This window comes from Hesperophylax consimilis, chromosome 28, assembly GCF_061612785.1.
Source record: "Hesperophylax consimilis isolate HC1 chromosome 28, BYU_Hcon_1.0, whole genome shotgun sequence".
NCBI classification, from domain to species: domain Eukaryota; kingdom Metazoa; phylum Arthropoda; class Insecta; order Trichoptera; family Limnephilidae; genus Hesperophylax; species Hesperophylax consimilis.
This window is the reverse complement of record NC_142863.1, coordinates 17,433,007-17,453,522: the sequence shown is the minus strand read 5'-3', so window position 1 is coordinate 17,453,522 and position 20,516 is coordinate 17,433,007. Positions and strand designations below refer to the sequence as shown.

Genomic DNA, 20,516 nt, shown 5'->3' with positions numbered 1-20,516 from the left:
AATGTTTAATGCCCACGCTTGGTAATTTATACCTTCTCCTTGAGAGCCTTAATCGTTGTTGTGTAACCTTTATTTATCGGTGATTTGTATCCACTGAAGAGATAACCGATAAAAATGTATTGTGTTGTTCCCTAAATTGGTTATTTTTTTCTTTGCTTCTGCTGAAAATCTAAATTAAACTGGTGGTCCGTTTGATAGATCTTAACAAACGGATTACAATCTTTATACCACAGGCGTCAGGTGGGTGTTCTCTTCTTCTTCTACCGGTATTTCAATGGAAGATGCTCCGAGGAACTAGCGTCATTTATTTCTTCGGCACCGGTGCACAGTCGGGAAACATGCCAAACATTTGTACATGGTTGACTGTTACGTGAAACGATTCGTTTCTATGACTCGTTCTTGAGTTCAACAGCTCGGATGTATTTCCTCCTTCCCACAAGACGGGTCTCTTCAAGAAAAAGACACAGCCTCTGTCCTGGCCCTGAGAGAACTTATTTTCTTCAGGGCCTCCTCTGCGGGGCTAACGTAAATAAAGAAAAATATTTTCAAGTATTTAAGGCGACATAAGACTCTAAGAACGGGGTTTGATCAACGTTCACATTTTAATTATTTCTGATGAACGTATTACTAAATTCTCAAATTTTTCTGGCCTGTCTGAAGTCTGGGAGTCGTAAGGTCTTATGTAAATGGGCCACATCAGTTTTCTTTCAAATATCTTATAAAACACTTCTAGGGATTGTCTAATCAGTGTTTTTATCATAGATGTTGCAGCATCCAAGCATACAAATATTTACAAATTTATCAATTTGTATGTATTTATCTACCGCAGTCGTATCATTTTACTGTTTACATATTTTTTTATCATGTCTCTTTAGGAATTCCGGTATTTTTTTATGAAGGTGCACTTTCTAACTTAAACACCAGTATTTTTTTTCAAAGCTTGCATTTTTGAAAGCCCGCCAAAACGATACGGGGTACGCGTGACGTCATAAGTACGTCGGTTTTATCGCTTAAAATGAAGGTCAACCCCACTCGGGTTGGTATGAAATCAACAAATCCCAATTTAAATATTTAACAAGATTTCCAAAACGTGAATTCCTTTGAATTAATTTATATACAACAGTGGTAATATGCGATAAGAATGCGACAGACCCACCCGTGAGGTAGCTATGTTAAATCTGTCAGAACCCGACGACCAATCACAGGGATATTATGTCTTTAACGGTTTTAATTGTTTTTGAATGACGATTTATTTATTCTACGTATACATGATAAAACGTATTCAGAATTGGCGTTTGTTGATCTATATGCATATTGTATGTTTTTTAAGCCATAATATTTTTCACACAAGTTCCTTATTAAACTAGGTAGGTAGTTACTTAAATAAAATATAACAGTTAAATTATAGCTTGTCCTAATAAGATGCTTTTTACGATCTGCGAGTTTATTTTATTTTGATCAAAGAAAGAAAATTATCATTTATTTATCGTTTCTTTACATTGTATCTTTTTTTTAAGTTAGAATTTTTAACCTCACTAGGACAAGCCTGTGTTGAGGTTAATAATTTTACAAAATATTAAAAAAATATTACAAAGATTATAAGAGATTTAAAATAGTACAAATATTAAAAAAAATCAAATATTAAGATAACAATATTGTTACATTGACGTTTCTGCGAATTGGATACCTACATGGTACCTATCAGCCTATTCATTACAATATAATGCTGTAAACATGTAGGGTGACCATGATATTTACTTGCAATAAAAATGTAACAAACTGTTATTTTTTAAAAAACAGAGAAGAAAGAAAGAGAGAAAAAAATAATTTAATAAAAAAATATACATTATAAAAGAAAAGGATGAAAAAATAAACTTATTCAAAATATTATGCCACTATTTCAAAATATTATTAATCTCAATCATCGTCTTTTTATAGTACCACTTACTCCAGTGGTTCCCAATCTGGTCAAAATATACTTGAGAAGTAGGCAATGGACTCAAAAGGGTTGGAAACCACTGACTTACTCTATCTTATTATTGGAGCAAGGCCTCGATCACGACGTTTGTTTTTGCATCGTAAATAAGTGCCATTTCGTCTTAACTGTCGGAATTTGGAATTGGCACTCAATTCATGATGATGTCATAAAGAGTCGACGGTGTTCTGATTGAAATGAGAAGATTACTCAACAACAATGCATTAGAGCAGTGATAACCAACCTGGGAAATATCGCCTCGACGTAAAAGTATTATATCATCAAATATTACCCCTTGACGTTCAATATCAAATAGAATCGCTGTTTTTGACCATATTTCAAAACGAAATACTTTTATTAAAAGCAGAAGAAAGAATCTTTCAAATTGTTGTATAAAAAATCGACATGTGCAATTAAACATATTAAAATTTTGACCGCAAACATAGATAAAGTTTTTAATGTCGCTGTGTGTTTTCTGTAATTTCCTTTTCAAGCGAAACTTAAAAAAAAAATAATATGATGACACATATTATATGATTAGCCAAATATATTATAAAAGTTGTTGTCATTTCGCTTTTTTTGTTTTATATTAAAATATTCATAAATAATTTGCAAACCTTGAATAATATTTCAAATGCTAAATGTTGTTTCATATAATTATTTCAAACTTTTCGGGAGCGTCTATGTTAAACTTTTAAATTCAATACAAAGCGTGGTGTTCTCTCTTTCTAAAACTCTTAAAATCTTAAATCTCACCGTAATACGAATTGAGATAGCACGACTTTTGAAGCCCTTGTCAGGTTGGGATAAATATTTTCCAAAAAAACCAAGTCGCTTTTCGACGGTGTTCATCAAGAGTTGAGAATAGTGCTTTGCCTATATGATGCATAGTTGGGGTCTTAAAGATTCGGCGATATGTGAATGCTGTGCGGTGCAAACCACCTACCATGTGGTCAAAAATGCCCGCTGTATTCATTCCCAGGCCCTAGACTGATTTACTGACCCAGATGTTCTGACCACCCACCATACGAAAGAAGAAGAATAGTGCTTTGGAGGGCGAGGCTTGGAGAAGGAAGAGTTTTCGTGATGTACGTACGACCTCTCTCTGGGAGTAGTGTATATTGCAGTTGGGACTCGATCCCAACAATGAGACAATGACACAAAGAGAAGTTGCTAGCTCTAAACTTGGAGTAATCGCAAAGTAAAAGGCGAATCGGATACACAATGTATACGTTTGTCACGGAAGGGTTGACTTGGCCATGTTATGTCCATCCGGTCGTCAAGCGCAAAGATGGACAAATAAGAAAACGTAATGTTTATGCGATGTAAGTAAGCAAGACATATCCTAAATAAAGATATACTCGGAATGACGTCCTTTCCCTCTGCCAATCAATAATACAATATGGCATTATAGAATGGGATGGAACTTATAAAAAAACACAAACAAATGCTTTAAATATAAAAAAAATAACATTAACCCTAGATAACTAATCGCTCGTCGAGGCGACGACGCGCTACTCGGCGAAATTCGAAATCACCTACTTCCCCCCGCTCCCCGACCTTGACTCTTTCATTACCTTCCTATTTTGAGTAAACAGTGCAGCACGTGACGCAATTGCGGCCACACGCATACTAGGACGTGCCCGATGACCATCTCGTCGTCCGCTGGACGAAACTTTAGTTATAACATTCATTTATTCTTATATTTATTGTTAATGTTGGCGAATCTTCTACAACAGAAGATCCGGTTCCATCTACGTCAAACGTGCGTAAAATTTGCTACCTGTGTCCATCCAAGGCCCGGAGGATGACCAAACACTGTTGCACCAGATTTAGAAAGGCTATTTGTGGTCCACATAATGTTGACATGTGTGGTCACCGTGTAGACTGATATATTGATATTAATTTGTTCATTATAAACCTTACTTTTGTGCCATGTAACAAGTTCCTATCTTAATTAAATGATTTATTTCTAGTGTTTTATTGCGTAGTCTACTTGACGAAAGTGTAGTTACAATGAAACAATGAAAACAGTTTAGTTATCTAGGGTTAAAAACAATTCTGCACCATGTACATATTCATCAGAACTTCTGTTTTAAGAATTTAAAGGAAGTAAACAAAAAGCATTTATATACTTCTACCATGCCATATTAGAAATTTACATAGATAATATTCTAAATAGAACTGCATCATCAAAACTCAGACAAACACACAGAGCTACAATTAGAGGCGCTACTGCGTTACTACTTATTAGAACGCATAAGCGGTGCGCGTAGTCCCGATTCGGTAGTTTTAGTTAGAGCTTTGGGAGAGTTGGAAGTAAAAAAGCGGAACCTATTATTTCGCTTCATGTCTCATCTACATAAATGGACAAAAATCAATTCTACCAGCTAAAAAATGTAAAAAAAACAATGGGGTAACAACGAATATCTTGGAGTAAAGATTTTTCGATACATTACCATAAAGCATCAGAAATATAAATAACAAAAAAGATTTTTAATTTCTTTAAAAGCACATTGAAAATAAAAACTGAATACTTTAACATATAAATAACGAACATAATCACACACTTTATAATAATTGGATGATTTGTATAGCGCTGTTTTTGGGCAAAATCACATCAAGGGCGCTGTACAAATTTATAATACATTTCTAGAATAATCTATGTTATAACTAACTATATATGGAGATAATATATAGTACCATACTTACTTGGTGTGTCACTTGAGATTAACACTTAATGAACATTAACTAATTGTTTATTAGAGCAATTTAGATACAGGTTTTAGAACATAATTGGAAAATTGGATATAATTGGACTTTCTCTCATGAATTGTACATTTAATTTAAGGGCATGACAGCTTTAAAAAGTACGTTTTTAGTTTAGATCTGAATTCTGTTGGACTTGTTATTAATCTTAGTTCCGGAGGGAGTTTATTCCAAGCCTTCGGCTCAGATACTCCGAAAGCGCGATCACCAAACTTAGTATTTGTCTTGCGCTTAGGTTCCATCAGTCCGCCTACAGCTGATGATGTTGCTGATCTAAGAGTTGTCTGCCTCAGACCAGAGTTTTTGCCGATATTAAATTATATATATACACATAATCATTCATGTGTGAAATGATTAATGTGTACATTGCAACATATTTTCTGTAAATGATGTACATTTTTTTTTTCAAATTGACAAATTTACAAAAAAGTATTAAATAAGTTGAGAAAAAACGTTGTTCTGGATGTACCGGATAACACCTTTAAACGACAATTCAACACACCTTTAAAAAGTCATGAAAAATGATGAAAAAGAGACTAGGTTAAATAGGTTAGATCACTTTTAAAGGTGTATTGAATTGTCTTCGTGCTGAGTTAACATGGAACCGTTCTGACTACAACACACTTACAGGTATATCAGGTTAATATCTTCACTGGTTCTGACACTTATCTGTATGCGAAACTGTTAAATGATATTACGGACAATTTCACCGATATAAATTTAAAAAATAATATCCGGTTTTTTATTATTAATCTTGTCATAATTTCAGCCGTTTTTTCATAAAATCTTTCTTCAAATTTTTCTTCGGACGATCGTTTAAATTTACAGCAATATTTTAATTAAAAGCTTGCAATTTTTTTGGATTGAAGTGTGATTGATAAAAGAACTGTGAACTCGTCCCACTTCTTTTATTGGCGTTTAACACGAATCTATATCGGGGCCCGTCCTTGAAATCCTTATTATTTATTTATAGAGCGGAGAAATCAATTGAAATCAACTTGAAATCCTTATTATTTATTTATATCATCAGGGAAATCTTCAAGCTGCAGCTTGTTGAGTTGAAAATTTAGTATTATTATTCTTCCGGTTCTATTTACTTTTATCATTTCCCTTGAAATGGTCGGTCTTTGAAAGCAAACCTGTTTTTTGCTCTGCCGCTTTGAAATGTTCCTTGAATATTAATTAGTTTCTGTTCTTATCAAATGAGGCATTCATGTTGGTAAGCCGTCCCAAAGCGCATTAGAGACATTCAACTTTTCCACCATGACATCATCGGAAATAATGTACGCATAATCGAATGAATTTTCAAGAGTCTATGAAATGTACATCATTTGGTGTAGGTATATCTATTATCTATCATGATTTTTGTCTGAAAAGGTAAAGAATTTCAATAATATTGAATATATTATATAAGGCCTACTAATTCTGACCTAGGATCTACTCGTTTCTTAAGCTATCATGATCTACTGTCTGAAATTTAAAGGGTAAATCTACATATTTCAGCCCGCAAAGTCATTTCCTTCGTTAGATACTAAGCATTAAACATCAACTCGGCTGTCAAAAAAATTAGTTCAATAAGAAAAACAATCATTCAGTTGAAAACGTTTAGTCTGGTATCAATCCCCTATCCAAGGGACCACGCAATAACAAAAATAAACAAGGCAGGTTCAACATCAGATCCCTGAGGCACCCTCAATAAGAGGCGAGGCTGGTTCTGGCAGACGGTTTAGCACAATGAGCGGACCGACTGACTGTGAGTGAGTGAGTACCGTGCAGACCGATGGTCGTATCCCGCGGAGCGTGACCCACATTGCCATATTACCTCGCCCTTGCGGGGAAACAGGAATACGAACCGGTAACCCCTCCGTCTGGCTTTTTGTTACAAGTGTGGATGGCGCAGTCGGTGCGTCGAGTGGCGCGATAAATGCAAACAAAACGCGTTATCATCAAGCGATTATTAACCAATGAAAATATGAACTCTAAAAGTGTGATGTACATCGATTAGAAAAAAAATAATTACGGATGCCCCCATTTTTTCTTCTTCTTTACTTTCAATGCAATATGTTTATGTATTTTTTTTATGCTAACTTCGATTGTCTGTGCTGCGTGTTAGTTAGTCCTGCGGGGAATCGGGTTCAATGAACTCAAATTCGCTGTGAATTTAAGTGTCGTTTTCAAAATTGGAACTGATTGTTTTAATAATTAAGACGCGCACTAAAGTATCTAATCATTTCTATCGGTTTATCTCTTCAGTGTACCGACCTGATAGAGTCACAGATGTTTTCGTGTCAATTATTTCTGTCATGTTTAATTATCTGCAATTTGCTTATCCTTGGGGTAATCCCTTTAAACCGGTTCTCCTTCAATATCAATCTAGGTGGGCTAACTGGCCCTTTTTCAAAAGTGTTCGATTCATAATATCACCCATTTTCTGTATAAAGTATATTGCTAATCTAATTTTACTACTTAAACTTATATCACATCTACCAAACATATAATGTAATTATTAATTATTTTTTACTTTCTCACTGTAATGTACACGTAATATCTATCATATATTATTCACTCTGTTAAATTATATGAATATGCTCAAATTGTCAGACAGAAGAATTTTCACTGACCTGTTATTTCTATATAAAATTCTAAATGATTTAGTTGATAGTCCTCTATTGCTAGAATTGATAAGCTTTCGGATTCCACAACGTAATACTAGAAGTCAGGATTTATTTCAGTGCAGTAATTTTGGGACTAACTACCATATGTATTCCTCTTTACCCAGAATACTAATGGAGGGAAACCATTATACCAAGTCAGTGGACATCTTCAATTTATCTTTAAACAAATATAAAATGTTGTTAATGAAGCAATTCAGTTATGTACAATAAATAATGTATAAGCCCCGAAAAAGGCCCGTTAATAAATAAATAAATTACTTATAAATAACTACAATAATGTACTGTGCACTCCTCTTTCAAACACAAAGTAACGCTTCTATGGAACAGTAGTACAAAAATATTATAATATGTAAAAACCCAATGTAAATAAGATTTTATATGTAATTATAATGTAATATAAAAAAAAAAAAATTAAAAATACTGTGTACCTTCTCTTTAATCTTCTACAAATGCCTACCTTCTTACCCCATAAACCTCATCTGGCCTAGACTAGCGCCTCATTCTGATTTTATTATGCGATGGCTTTACTGTATAAATTAATCCGCGATATCAGCCGGTGCGAATCTTTATCGTTTTGCCGTTGTACAGTTACAGATTATTCGATCCTGATTTTCAAAGATAAATAAATGACTGTCTACTTATGCTTGTCCAGCAATTATTTTCTTTAATACTTCATACTCACAATAACTGGTCAATTAAACAGATAATATATTCTGATTGCTCATCTGATCTTTGACTGTCTTATTTGATTATCTTGAAAGGCATACCACTAAAGACTCCATTGTAACATCTCGTATCGTAATATCGTATAATGAGAGGCTGAAGCTGTGCAGGTAGAGGCAGTACCATAGTATTCTGATCCAGATATAGTAGACAGAAAACCCTTTTTGACAAATGCAATACCAACTCCGATCAAAACGAATTTATGAACAGAACCTGCAGTTGGTACAACAAAAAACTTGCAGATATAGACATACATGCTGAGATATTCACTTCTATTTTAGGTATGAATAGCAAAAAATCACGATGATTAAATTAATTGTACTTTATTTTATCTTTAAATTGCTGATAATTATTTTTTTTAAATTCAGTTGTGCGGCAACATTCCCTCATCCCTTTCCTCCCCCATCCCGCTACAACGCCAAAACCTGTCTCCCACTCTACCCGTCCTGTATACTTATAAACACATATATATTCTTGTATAATGCATTCGATAGGTTTATTACATTTGTTCTAATTCCATTTTTATATTTTTTATACTTGTTACTTAGTTCGGCGTTTAAATTTGTAACTTAGTCCTGCTTTTTTATATTTTAGTCTACATTCACTAAATACTTAGTTGTATATTACCAATTCAACCATCTGTGAACATTTATAATTGGTCTGTTTCTTTTCCATCCTCCGCCGCATATCAAATTAATATTAAGACTGTTTATGTGCCTTAAAATAAATAAATAAATCCATTTTAATTACCTGATTCGTTTAAAACAATTGTATATAACGCTTAAAAATAATATGTTATCCTTTGTGCTATGCATAAAAAACCTTGTCTCAAAACATTACTTTATCATTAAAAATAATACAGATATAACCAATTTTTTGAGTTTACAATTCCCGATATTGAATAGACTTGTTGGTATTTTCAAAATTTTTGCCACGAAAGCGTGTCATTCAAAGTGCCGATGTTAAACAGCGGTGCGGTGTAGATCTCGTTCATTTGGAGAGTGATAATTGTCTGTGGCTCAAGGTCAAAGGGAATAGATAACAGAAAGAAGAAAGGAAGGCATAATTTTAGGCTATTTATTAACCCTAAACCGTTGGTAGGTGTCTTACCTAACATACTATGGAATAGCATCATGTACTTGTGATTTGTGATGGTTTAAGGCGATGCCATACGTAGTAATTCAAAATCACGTGTTTTTGGTTTGAAAATTTGGTCGCCTAGAAATGTTTCAGATGCTTTAATTAAATACTGCGAGTAGAATAAATCTTGGCCTTTGAAATAATCGAGTATTTTTTAGATAAGTCTTTTTATAAGCCCAGAATAAAATAATGTAAAGGCCTGTGAAAACTGCTTTAAAGTACAAAATCTCCTACATACGAACCCATTTTCGGTTACGATTTTATTGTATAATGTGGCAAATTAAGTTATTTATAAAATGATCGAATATAATTTAAATATTTATGCCTGAACATCCAAAAATAAAATAAAAGGCACTTTTTGGCCATGTTTTTTTCTTGCATAAATCAAAACAGGCGGATGGTGTTAAGCGGGAATTTAAACCTTATCGCCATCTACGTAAGGGTTGTTATTGATAGCGGCTCAATTTAAAATATTACACGACGTACCTAGTGCATCACCTTAAAACAATTACTTCGATACACTGTTAAAACCAGTGGCGGTCGGTGACTTTTTGTAGAAGAGATGCTGGACATCAAATGTATATACTCGTACTTACCACGTACTTGATATCAAACATGCACATCTAGACGATAGTCCACGAACAAGATACAATTAAGTCTAAAATTATCTCCATAAATCCATTAAGCTCCATAACTCAATAATTACAGATACAAAATATCTTAAATGTGTTATTCGTATAAAGGAATAATAAAACCACGACATACCTACCTGAGTTTTCATTAAACCTGAGGTCGATTCGACGCTTCTTCTTCACGAAGTCGTCGATGACACGGTTGTTAAATCCGTGCTTATTCCACACGTTTGTATTGTTTTCATTACAAAATATAACACACGGCCAGCAAAATAATTTTGAGAATTTAGCACATCCACAAATCCAAGAAATTCGAGAGTAAACTGAATTTTTAAAATGTCATAGAAACGATTTATTTCTTGAAGTTATGTTCAGGATTGGAGTAGGTTTTCCAGTATCCAGAATAAGTTTTTTTTCCGCAAATGGCCGAGACACAAAACTTTTACGCATTAATGATTATATATACTATACAACCACGCATTTCACTATTATCATTTACATCGTAAGAACACGTTGGCGAGGCTTCCATCTTATTTTATTTAGTGTTAACTTAACACCTGAAAGGATTTCAAAGGACGTACCTTATTTATTTCCCGTATTCAATGATAATAATACTTGACTGCTTTTATAACGTGGGCAAAATGACAAAAAATCCATATTTAGCCATTCTATTGTGATTGAACCAGGCTTGGTGATGCTTTGTTTGGTATGCATTTGCATATTTTTAGACGTATCGGGCTGTGAAAACGTCTAGACTCGTACATATTTATGCGCCTGGATAAGTCACGGGAATCCATTTTCAATAAATGCCTGATAATGCAAGTCTCAATATTTAGATTTGTTCGTCACGTTAAACCTACACCTGGCCTATCAAACAATGATCTCTGTCATCCTGAAAGATATTGCCTATTGTTCAAACACTCGTAAATACTTGCAAAGCCCGAGAGTGACATAGTGTCTGACACATGGCGATAAAACGATCGTGCCACGTGTTTATTTTCAGGCTGGAATGATCGAGCAACATTGACCCAATACCCAATACAGTTTATCGACATACAGTATCAGGTGGCATCGATCTATTGCTTATTCTTGCGTTTTTCTCAGCGCAATCATTGTGAAGCAATATGGAGCCTTACCCGGAAAAGAAATATTGATAATATTATGTTCAAACGAACGGTTTTCCTATTCTTTATATTTAAGGAAAAAATATTGTGAAAAAAATTAAACTAGCGATAAACAAAGCACTTTTCATGAAATTAAATTAGGATTTGAAAAAATATTTTACTGCGTTGTTTCCCAGATTTCCCGAAACTACCATAACTTAATTTTACTCGAAAAATCACGAGATATTATAATTACAATTTTCAAAAAGAAAATATTTTAATAATTCTGTTAATATATTGTAGGTATGTACCTACTTTATCACTTATCTGAATCATTCACACATTGAGTTCCAATTTTGAAAATGACACTTAAATTCAAAGCAAATTTGAGTTCATTGAACCAGAGTTCAAAACCAAATCGCAAGTGCGCCCTACTGTCGATTTGGCAGCCATCTCTGGTCCGGAGCCCCTAAATACCTGAAAAAAACCCTTGACTCTGTGCAAAAACGGGCGGTCCGTTTGATAGATTCCCCAATCTTAACAAACGGACTGCAATCTTTAGAGCACAGGCGTCAGGTAGGTATGCTGTCCTTGTTCTATCGGTATTACAATGGAAGATGCTCTGAGGAACTAGCGTCATTGATCCCCTCGGCACCGGTGCGTAGTCTGGATACACGCCAAACGCGCGCCCAACATTTGTACACGGTTGACATTTGTCACATGAGAACGGGTCGCTTCTACGTTTCGTTCTTAAGTTCAACAGCTCGGCTGTGGAACGAACTGCCGGCCTCTGTGTTTCCTCCCTCCTACAACATGGGACTCTTCAAGACCCATATTCACTCCTTCCTCTCCACAATAAGACCCTCCACACAGCATCCCCAAAGATGACATAAGCCCTGAGGGAAATTATTTTCTTCAGGGCCTCCTGTTTGGAGTTAATATAAAAAAAAGAGATTCGCAGGACAGATACACGACCGAAGTTAGTATGTTTGAAACGCTTTAAGGCGAAGCTTAAAGTCAAATCACTATTTTGATTAATCTTTATAACGAATTGGTGTACATTATGAAAACCAAAAAATATGCTTTAGATAAATTGAAGGTTTTCCTATCGTTTCGCTTGAGTAGAATACAAATAAAAAAATGAATTACTCAATAAAAAATATAAATGCAAACTACTACAAAAAATATATTATAGAAATGTATGAACGCATAAAGGAAACAACTTTAAAAAAATACAGTATTATAGCTAAGATTATCTGTGATAGTTTCACTTGATTAAATTTTTTGCTTTCTTATAAAATTATTTACAAAATAAGTAAAAACCAGTTTTTTGCTCGAAATCGAACGTTTCTAGACTCCGTTTGTCAAGCGATTTTTATGCCTATTACCTACGATATAAGGTATACACATTTTTGGCTTGTAGCTTCCTCTTAAGATTTTGATAGTCCCGTCACGTGAAAATTGATTTATTTATTCAGAACTTTACGAATTACCAAAAAAAAATAACTACATTTTCGATGTTTTTTTTTTTTTAAATTAGAGGTTATCTGCTACATAAGTTTCAAAATATTGTACTTATTTCCTTATTTATAATATAAATATCAGAGGCGTGCCATCTATTCTCTGACATTCTGATTTTTTTTAGCCGATGACGTTGTTATATTTTGTTGTTTGTTGAACCGTTCGAGTTTCGGCATTTCCATTCTTCAGTGTTTTAGTTAGCGAGAACGGTTCGTGGCCTGCGGCTAATCAGGAGTTGATCGTGATTCTCCAAGTTATTTGAGGCAGTTCGCTAAACCCGTAACAATAATTACAATACCTACCTGAGATGACGCCATGACCTCCGATTCGCTTATCTCAATGGTCTATTTCTGGAGCATGATGTAAAAATTGAACAGAAATTCTTTAACTTTTTACTTATAATTAATGCTAATAAACACGAAGGTTAAGAAAGTGTATCGGACGACGTCATCAGATATATATATATATATATTTTTTTTATTTATTTAACGGCAATACAAAGTAAAGTAAAAAAGATACAATATTAAGTAACATAAAGATATAAAGTGATGTAAGCGTAATGAGTAAGATTAAGAAAGGGACGCTTAGATGGTTTGGGCATGTAGAGCGAATGAGCGAAGATAGGAGTGTAAGGAGGATATATGATGCAAATGTGAATGGTAGCAGAAGTCGGGGAAGACATGGCACGATCAAGTGAATCAGATACTCGAGTCTGGCCATGTCAAGAGTCAGAATAATAGAAGAGTATGTATGAGACGATGTATGAATGTGAATGAGGCAAGGAGTGTGTGCCAAGACCGAGTTGTTTGGCGGTCCGTCCTCTCTGCCTACCCCTGCGGGGAAACGGCGTGATGGTTAGTTAGTTAGTTAGTTAGTTAGTTTGTTCTCAGTCCTCCTCACTAGGTATTCCTGTTCCCAGGCGGACTGTAGGTTGTTGTATGTGTGTTGATCATGATTTCCTCATCTTCTAATTTGTTGGTTCCCACAAAATATAAAATAAATTAAGCCAAAAGTATTTATGTTTGTTGTCTGTAGGTTGCGTTGCTGTTACTTCATAAATTAAATGATTTCCTCATCTTCATGTTTAGTTAGCCATAATTTGATGTCTTTTTTAAACTTTTCTATATCCATGGTGTTTTTAATTTCAATAGGAAGGGCATTAATTAGTATGTTTGTTATATCTGTCTTACTTTGCAGATTTAAGGGTTGGGAACTCTTTGAAAAAGTAAAAGGTTCTACTTATAATTGTGTTTATTTACGTTATAAATAATAGGTCTGGATTTAGCTACACTGTTCATTACCCGAGGGTTGGTAATTCTCTGGTTCGAGAAGCTTGTTCCCTTTCACTATAACCTCACAAGCATCTGTTACACTCTACCGACATCTGACGGACTCTGGAGTAAGCTTTGTGACTAGCGCCATCTATTGCTTAAATATTCTACTTATTACCATACATCATAATGTTGTTGTATGAATGTGCATATTTTCATAGTTTTCGTAGTTGATCAAGGCCACTGTTTACTGTTAGGTATCGAAACAATGCTTGAAACGGTTTTTACTATTATTTAGGTAACTTTAGTTGAAGCGATTGTTTTTTTCTAGAACTTGAGTAAAACTGATTTCTAGAATAATTATGGATTCATTTCATGGTACTCATATTGGCTTAGTACATCTATTTTTATTTCAATTTTGTTTTCGTGAATCAATGCAAAAGTTGTGGAGATTAACTCACTTCCCGACATCTGATCTAGCCGAAACTCGGCCGATAGACTGGTTGTCGATAATAATGCCTTCTATCATTGGTGGCCATCATGCGTACACACGCGGACATATAAGCATTTTTCTGAAATTTAGGCAGTTAATATACGAAATAAATATCGGTCCCATCCGATCGGGATTTGGCTCAGTTGTAAGCGCTGTTGACTCCAGTCCATGGGGAGGAATATTCAATTTTTTTAAAGTTACTTATTTTTTTAATATTATTATCTTTTCATTACATTTAGCATTAATTACTCGCACTGAAATATCCATACAAATTGAAAATATCTCCCTAGTAATAATAATAAATGCCGCCGACGGGAATTGAACCTGCACCTTCTGATGTCCGGTCAGGTGCTCTGGACCACTGAGCTACGTCGGCTTATTCCCAACCCGCCAAATAATTCAATATGTACAAGTACTTCAATTGACAATTACTGCATATTATATTTTTTCTTTATTTTACATTAGTTTATCATTAAAAACATAATAACCTTTTCATTAACTTAGTAAAACAAATCATTTGAAATCTAGCAGTTTTCGGTCGATTTAACGGTCGAATTCAAAAATAAAATAAAAAATGCGTTTTGCCGGTTTTAGAGAACTTCGAGACAAGATCAGCTAAAATCACGTTACCTCTCCCAAATTTGATGTATCTTCAGAATATGCATCTTCTTGTTACGATAAAATAATAAGAATTCCGATTCCATAAATTTTAACAGCAAAATATTATTTATTTTTCGGAATAACTTTATTGAGTAAAACCTCAAATTGTAATATTTAATTATTGAAGACAATATTAGGGATTTCTAAACGAAAATCTGAAACAGAAAAATCAGAAAAGGATACGGTCACATCTAGGACTCGAACCCAGGATGGTAGAGCGGTGTCCCGGAAAGACAAGGGTCCTGGGTTCGAGTCCTAGATGTGACCGTATCCTTTTCTGATTTTTCTTTTTCAGATTTTCGTTCAGAAATCGCTAATATTGTCTTCAATAAGCAAAATATTATTATAATGCACTAAAATCGCTATTATTATTTTGTAGACTTTCAATTCAGTAGCGATCATGCTGTGTCTCCAGCAGCCCTTCTCCAATCTCCATCTATTTACATCAGTCACGGAGATTAGCGCGAGCGCGTCTCGGATGCTGGATTATGCGCTTCCATATCTATCTCTATCTCTAGTCGGACACTTGCCAGTGATGATAATAGCCGGTGCAGTTCTCCTTTTGCCCTCACAGAGCATTCTGAAGACGGCGGAGCGCTGGTCTATTTGGGTAGCTAAAGGTCCTGGGGTCATATGTCTTGCATTTCTGTTCTCCGCATTGCTGACTTGTCTATTGTCTACCGAATTATTATTTGCCTGACTTGTGCAGAGTTTGCGTATATAAACATCGTGTATTGAATCTATTTTTTTAAAGGAAGACAAACAATCCCGGGTTACGAATAACCTGACAATAATTTTAAAATTTACCACAACCAGAGTAAGCGGAAAATGTTGTTTGTGTTGTGATGGAGGAGTTGAATTCACAACGCTTGGGTAGGGCCCAGAGGCAATGCCAAGTCAGCCTCCGTTCGGTCATATACATCGTGTTCATAAAAATCTAAGGAATAATAACTGCAAATGTATTATTGTGTTTTATATTTGACGTATTTTTCCGTATTGGGCTTCCCCCTTATTCAGCCAACGTTTTGGACAGCACTACAATCTACAAACCTGCCCTGATTATGGTCACTGTAACGCTGTCCGAAACGTTGTCTAAAGAACGGGAAGCACAATACGTCATAATACCCCAAAAATAAATCGCAATAGTACTTTTGGTCGTGAAAATCTTCAATCATATCGAACTGCAAATGTAGTTGGATTGAAATATTTGTACGCAACAATTTGGTAACTTGTCTAATATTTTGGCGGCTGGATAATTCTACTCTGTAGATCATGGCGGAAATTATGCTGTCTTTGTAAATGCTGTAAAAACGGCCATCGAACAAGTGGCCGTCATTTAATTTCGATTAGCATGGCATTCCATATAAGTGCTACCTTCGAATGTCTAATGCAATCTTCTCTTTATTTTCTTTAGTTTCTTCGGGAAAAAATCTTGCATACATTACTTATATTTCGTTGTTTATTACTTTTGGGATAATGACCGTGTTGCGCTTCCTCCGCCTTCTTGATGGTGAATCTCCCATCCGATCTGGCGATAAACACTGCGAGGTTATCCAAAACGTTGCATCAAGGATAAGAAGTGCAACTCAGTTCAATACATTTTTATTTATTACAAAATAAAAAGTAATAATGTATTATTCCCAGTGAGTAAACTCATTTCGGGAAAGACAACATTATATTACAGACAAGACAATATAGATACATTAAAATAAATAAACGTAGAAGTTATTTTGGAGTTCCAAAGAAAGAATGTGTCAGTCATTAATAAAACTGCTGAGGAAATAGCTTTTAAGAGCTTTTGCCAATGTTTTTTTGTTCGTTGCCGGAAGTTTTAGATTACTAGGTAATGCGTTATGTTGCTTATGTGCAATGTATTCAAAAGTCAAACAACATAACAAGGTCTGAGAATCCTTTATCATAATATCAAATAGTTTATTGTCCGTGTTCTTGGGTTTCCCGCTGAATTCTCTTATTTTACGTAGATATGAAGCAGTGAGAATTTTAGGTACATAGGTAGATTCATGTTGTTTAATTGCTCTCCGTCACAGCCAGTGGACACGGGATGAGGAATGTTGCAGAAGAATCGAGGAATGAACAATTACCAGATCCATTCAAACGATATTGAAATTTTCCACGAAGTAAGGTGTAGAATTTATCGTAGTCTTACTAAATGCTTAAAACATTTATAACAGAGAGTCTCTGATTATACGATGCAAGACACGAAGCCGGAACAAGCAGAATTCGAAAAGACAGAGATGCAAATCAAAGGGAGAGGTATAGGTACCCATGCCCAGTGATATTTCAAATGATTCTCAAATTATTGCTAAGTTAATAAAAATCAAAGGTAAAATCGAATCCTACACAAACATTTTTTTTTAATAATATTGATTACATTTTATGCTTTTGACTGTCCAACTAGGAAGGATTCTCGTTTTAGGACAGTCAAATTTACAGGTTTCAAGTTATCCTAGACGAATACAGGATTTAAGACTAGATAAAATAAGTATGTTAAAACGAAGATATATAAAAGATGCATAAAAAAGATACATAAAAGGCGTTCGTGATAAATAATTATCATGACAATTCACACAGTTTCAGCTGAGAGAGGATTTTATTATATATTTTAGGACCGAGACATGAGAATATTTTTTGATAAGCCGAACTGTTGCTTGTGGGAACGGAAAAATGTCATTTCTTCCCTTACTTCTGGTTTAATGTTTGTGTTCGGCTGTTTTCATTTTATTTTTATTTTTATGAACATGGATTACTATTTTTTTATATAGCACTGTCGGACTTCTAGTATATTAAATTCCTTGTAGAGAGCGTCGCTCGAATATCTGAAAGGTTTCTTCATAATAACACGTAAAACAAACAGTAATTTGTTAAAATACTGTTTTTTAACATTTGCTCACGATTATACACGATCCAACTCGATGTGATCCATAGCTTTAGAGATAATATGAGACATAACCTTACCTTCTTGCCTAAGAAATGCATTTGTTTTTTTTTTTCAATTTCGAATGTTTTTTTTCTTTGAATCTTATTCAGATCATCATTTTTCGTACGAAACTTATTTTATTCTTTTTTCGAATCGGACCCATAGTCAAAACGCCAAAGTATCATGACGAATTATTCTATATTTTGGACTACCATTTTGAGTGCATTACCAAAATTTCATTCCATTCTGGACTCACTGATCGTTTTGGGGTCAATTGAGGCAATTTTTTAACATGTTTCGTGTGACAAATTTCTTCGGTGTACGCCGGTCAGCCAACGCGTCGAATGCAAAATACCTCACGAATAGCGGTTAACGTTTGACACTGATTAATCTCGTCCTATCTCCTTGGTGCAAGTCTGCCAATTGACAGTACTCTAACAGTGTTCAGTGTACAGTTAGCCAAATGTAAATATTGTCAGCGGCCTGTTCATAATTTACGCTTCCAAGACTCGAGGCCTGCAATTATCGACGAGATTGTTGCAGATTTCTGTTGTTTTTGTATGCAACAATCTCGAGACAAAGCTGTTGCATATTTTAATGGAAAACTGGACATATTTCTTCCGGCCGATCACTTTTGAAAACTTCGCAATTATGTGGCCGGAAATCTGTTGTGTGGTATCTATAGTAAAAGCTCTTGAACGATGTGAATTCATTATTTTCCTGCACATTTATTAATTATGGATCTCGAATGATCTATCTCCACTCTACTTCCGTTGGGAACCCGATCTATGAATGCTGCGAAGCAAACGTGTCACGCTTATCTAATAACAGAAAAACTTGCAAAAAAGCAGCATACTTTAAGATTCTTGTAATAAGAGTAATGAGTAACAGTAGAACGAGCTTGAAAAACGACTCAAAACCTGACAATCTGGCCACACAAAAAACTTCTCTTGACCTAGCATCCGACTAGACGTAATTGACGAGATGAATTAGTGTTTTTATTGAAAAAGGTGCGAATTATTTATAGTTTTTTTAAATGAAGAATATTTGACGCGTAACTAAATAGAATAGGAAGTTGCGCCTCTTGTGAATCATACAGTGGCATGATGTTAGGAGTATATATTGGGTATATTAGAAGTGTGTCTGTATGAGACGATGTTTTAATCTGGAGACGGAGTTGTGTGTACCTCAACTAAAGTTCTCATTTTTATTTTTCACAAGCCTTCTGGTGTCCGGCTTTGGACATAAAATGCTTATCTAAAATGTCTCAATTTTGCCCATTTTTGACGTCCCTCACCCACCCAATCGAAGCCAACAGTTTTCTTTAGGTCGTTGTTAAGCAAGAAAAGTTTGCCTACCAAGTTAACGAAATGATATATGAAAAAACAAACATGTTGATACATAAATATTTGCTTGTAGGTAGACCATTGATAAACAGATGAGATGCATGTATATATTGTGGTTCTGTTCTTCTGTGTTGCGTTCACAATAAAGGACATTATTGGAATTCCAAATTCATCCATTAATACTATAAGTCAACAATTTTCGACTACCTATTGTATTTACTGTTTTTCTAAGATAGCATCTCTAATAATCCCATTATCTTCTCTTCCACAGATCTCAGACATCGTAGGCCAAGAGACAAACGTGACTGCCCGCGAAGCGCTGCTGAGATGGGCCAAGAGATCCACGGCCATGTACCCCGGAGTGAGGGTCAGCGACTTCACCTCCTCCTGGAGAGACGGCATGGCCTTCAACGCCCTCATCCATCGCAACAGACCGGACCTGATTGACTGGCGTAATATCAGGTAAATACCTATTATCACTCTATTGTGTGTTAAGGGTCAAAGCTGGACACAATCTGATCCTTGTCCACTGTCCTTCTTGTATTAAGCTGGACATTGAGATCCTTGTCCATTATTCTTATTTATTGCATGCTGAGGGTCAAAGCTGGACATTGCGATCATTGTCCACTGTCCTTCCTGTAGCTGGACATTGAGATACTTGTCCACTATTCTTCTTGTATTGTGTGGTAAGGATCAAATATAGACATCTCAATGGTCTCAATCCTTGTTCACTATTCTTCATGTATTGTTTGGTACAGGTCAAATATGGACATTCAGATCCCTGTTCACCATGATTTCGACAAAGTAGGATGTTGAAATTCTTACGCTAGCTTAGTTCATGGCGTGGTCCTTGTCAATAACTGGGCGTAATTTGTATTTTTTTACATCAGTTCCATACAGGAGGCCCTGACGAAAAAAAGCCTCAGGGCTTATGTCATCTTTGGGGATGCCATAGGTGTGGAGCGTCTGTTTAGCGAAAGGAATTTAAGGAAGTTCTGGAAAGGAAAAAGGTATGAGGGGTGGGTAGGAATCTGGGGTCAATGTGTCCAGGAGTGACGGACATATGAATCCATCCCTCCCACTGGGGTCAAGAGAGACCGGTGGAGAGGTTAAAAGTACTCTCTCAACCAGTCTCTCCCGATCCGACCCACCACGCAGCAATTGGGCAAACGTATTCGCCGCCAGACCTCGAAAAATCTGATCCACGCACCTGGGCACCTCTGTTAAGTAACCGAACGTAGTAAACCACTTGGGGTAACCTATGGTAGGG

At 35.2% G+C, this 20,516-nt stretch overlaps 1 protein-coding gene across 23 annotated transcripts in view; it reads left to right on the top strand.

The window, feature by feature from the left end:
* shot (dystonin-like protein short stop) overlaps window positions 1–20,516 on the top strand; it is a 644,554-nt gene that overhangs the window by 420,770 nt on the left and 203,268 nt on the right. For all 23 annotated transcript variants that reach the window (XM_089648723.1, XM_089648721.1, XM_089648709.1 and 20 more), the window contains one exon: window positions 19,518–19,708. In XM_089648723.1, the coding sequence (XP_089504849.1) occupies window positions 19,518–19,708 (191 nt within the window). The remainder of the gene's footprint in view (window positions 1–19,517; window positions 19,709–20,516) is intronic.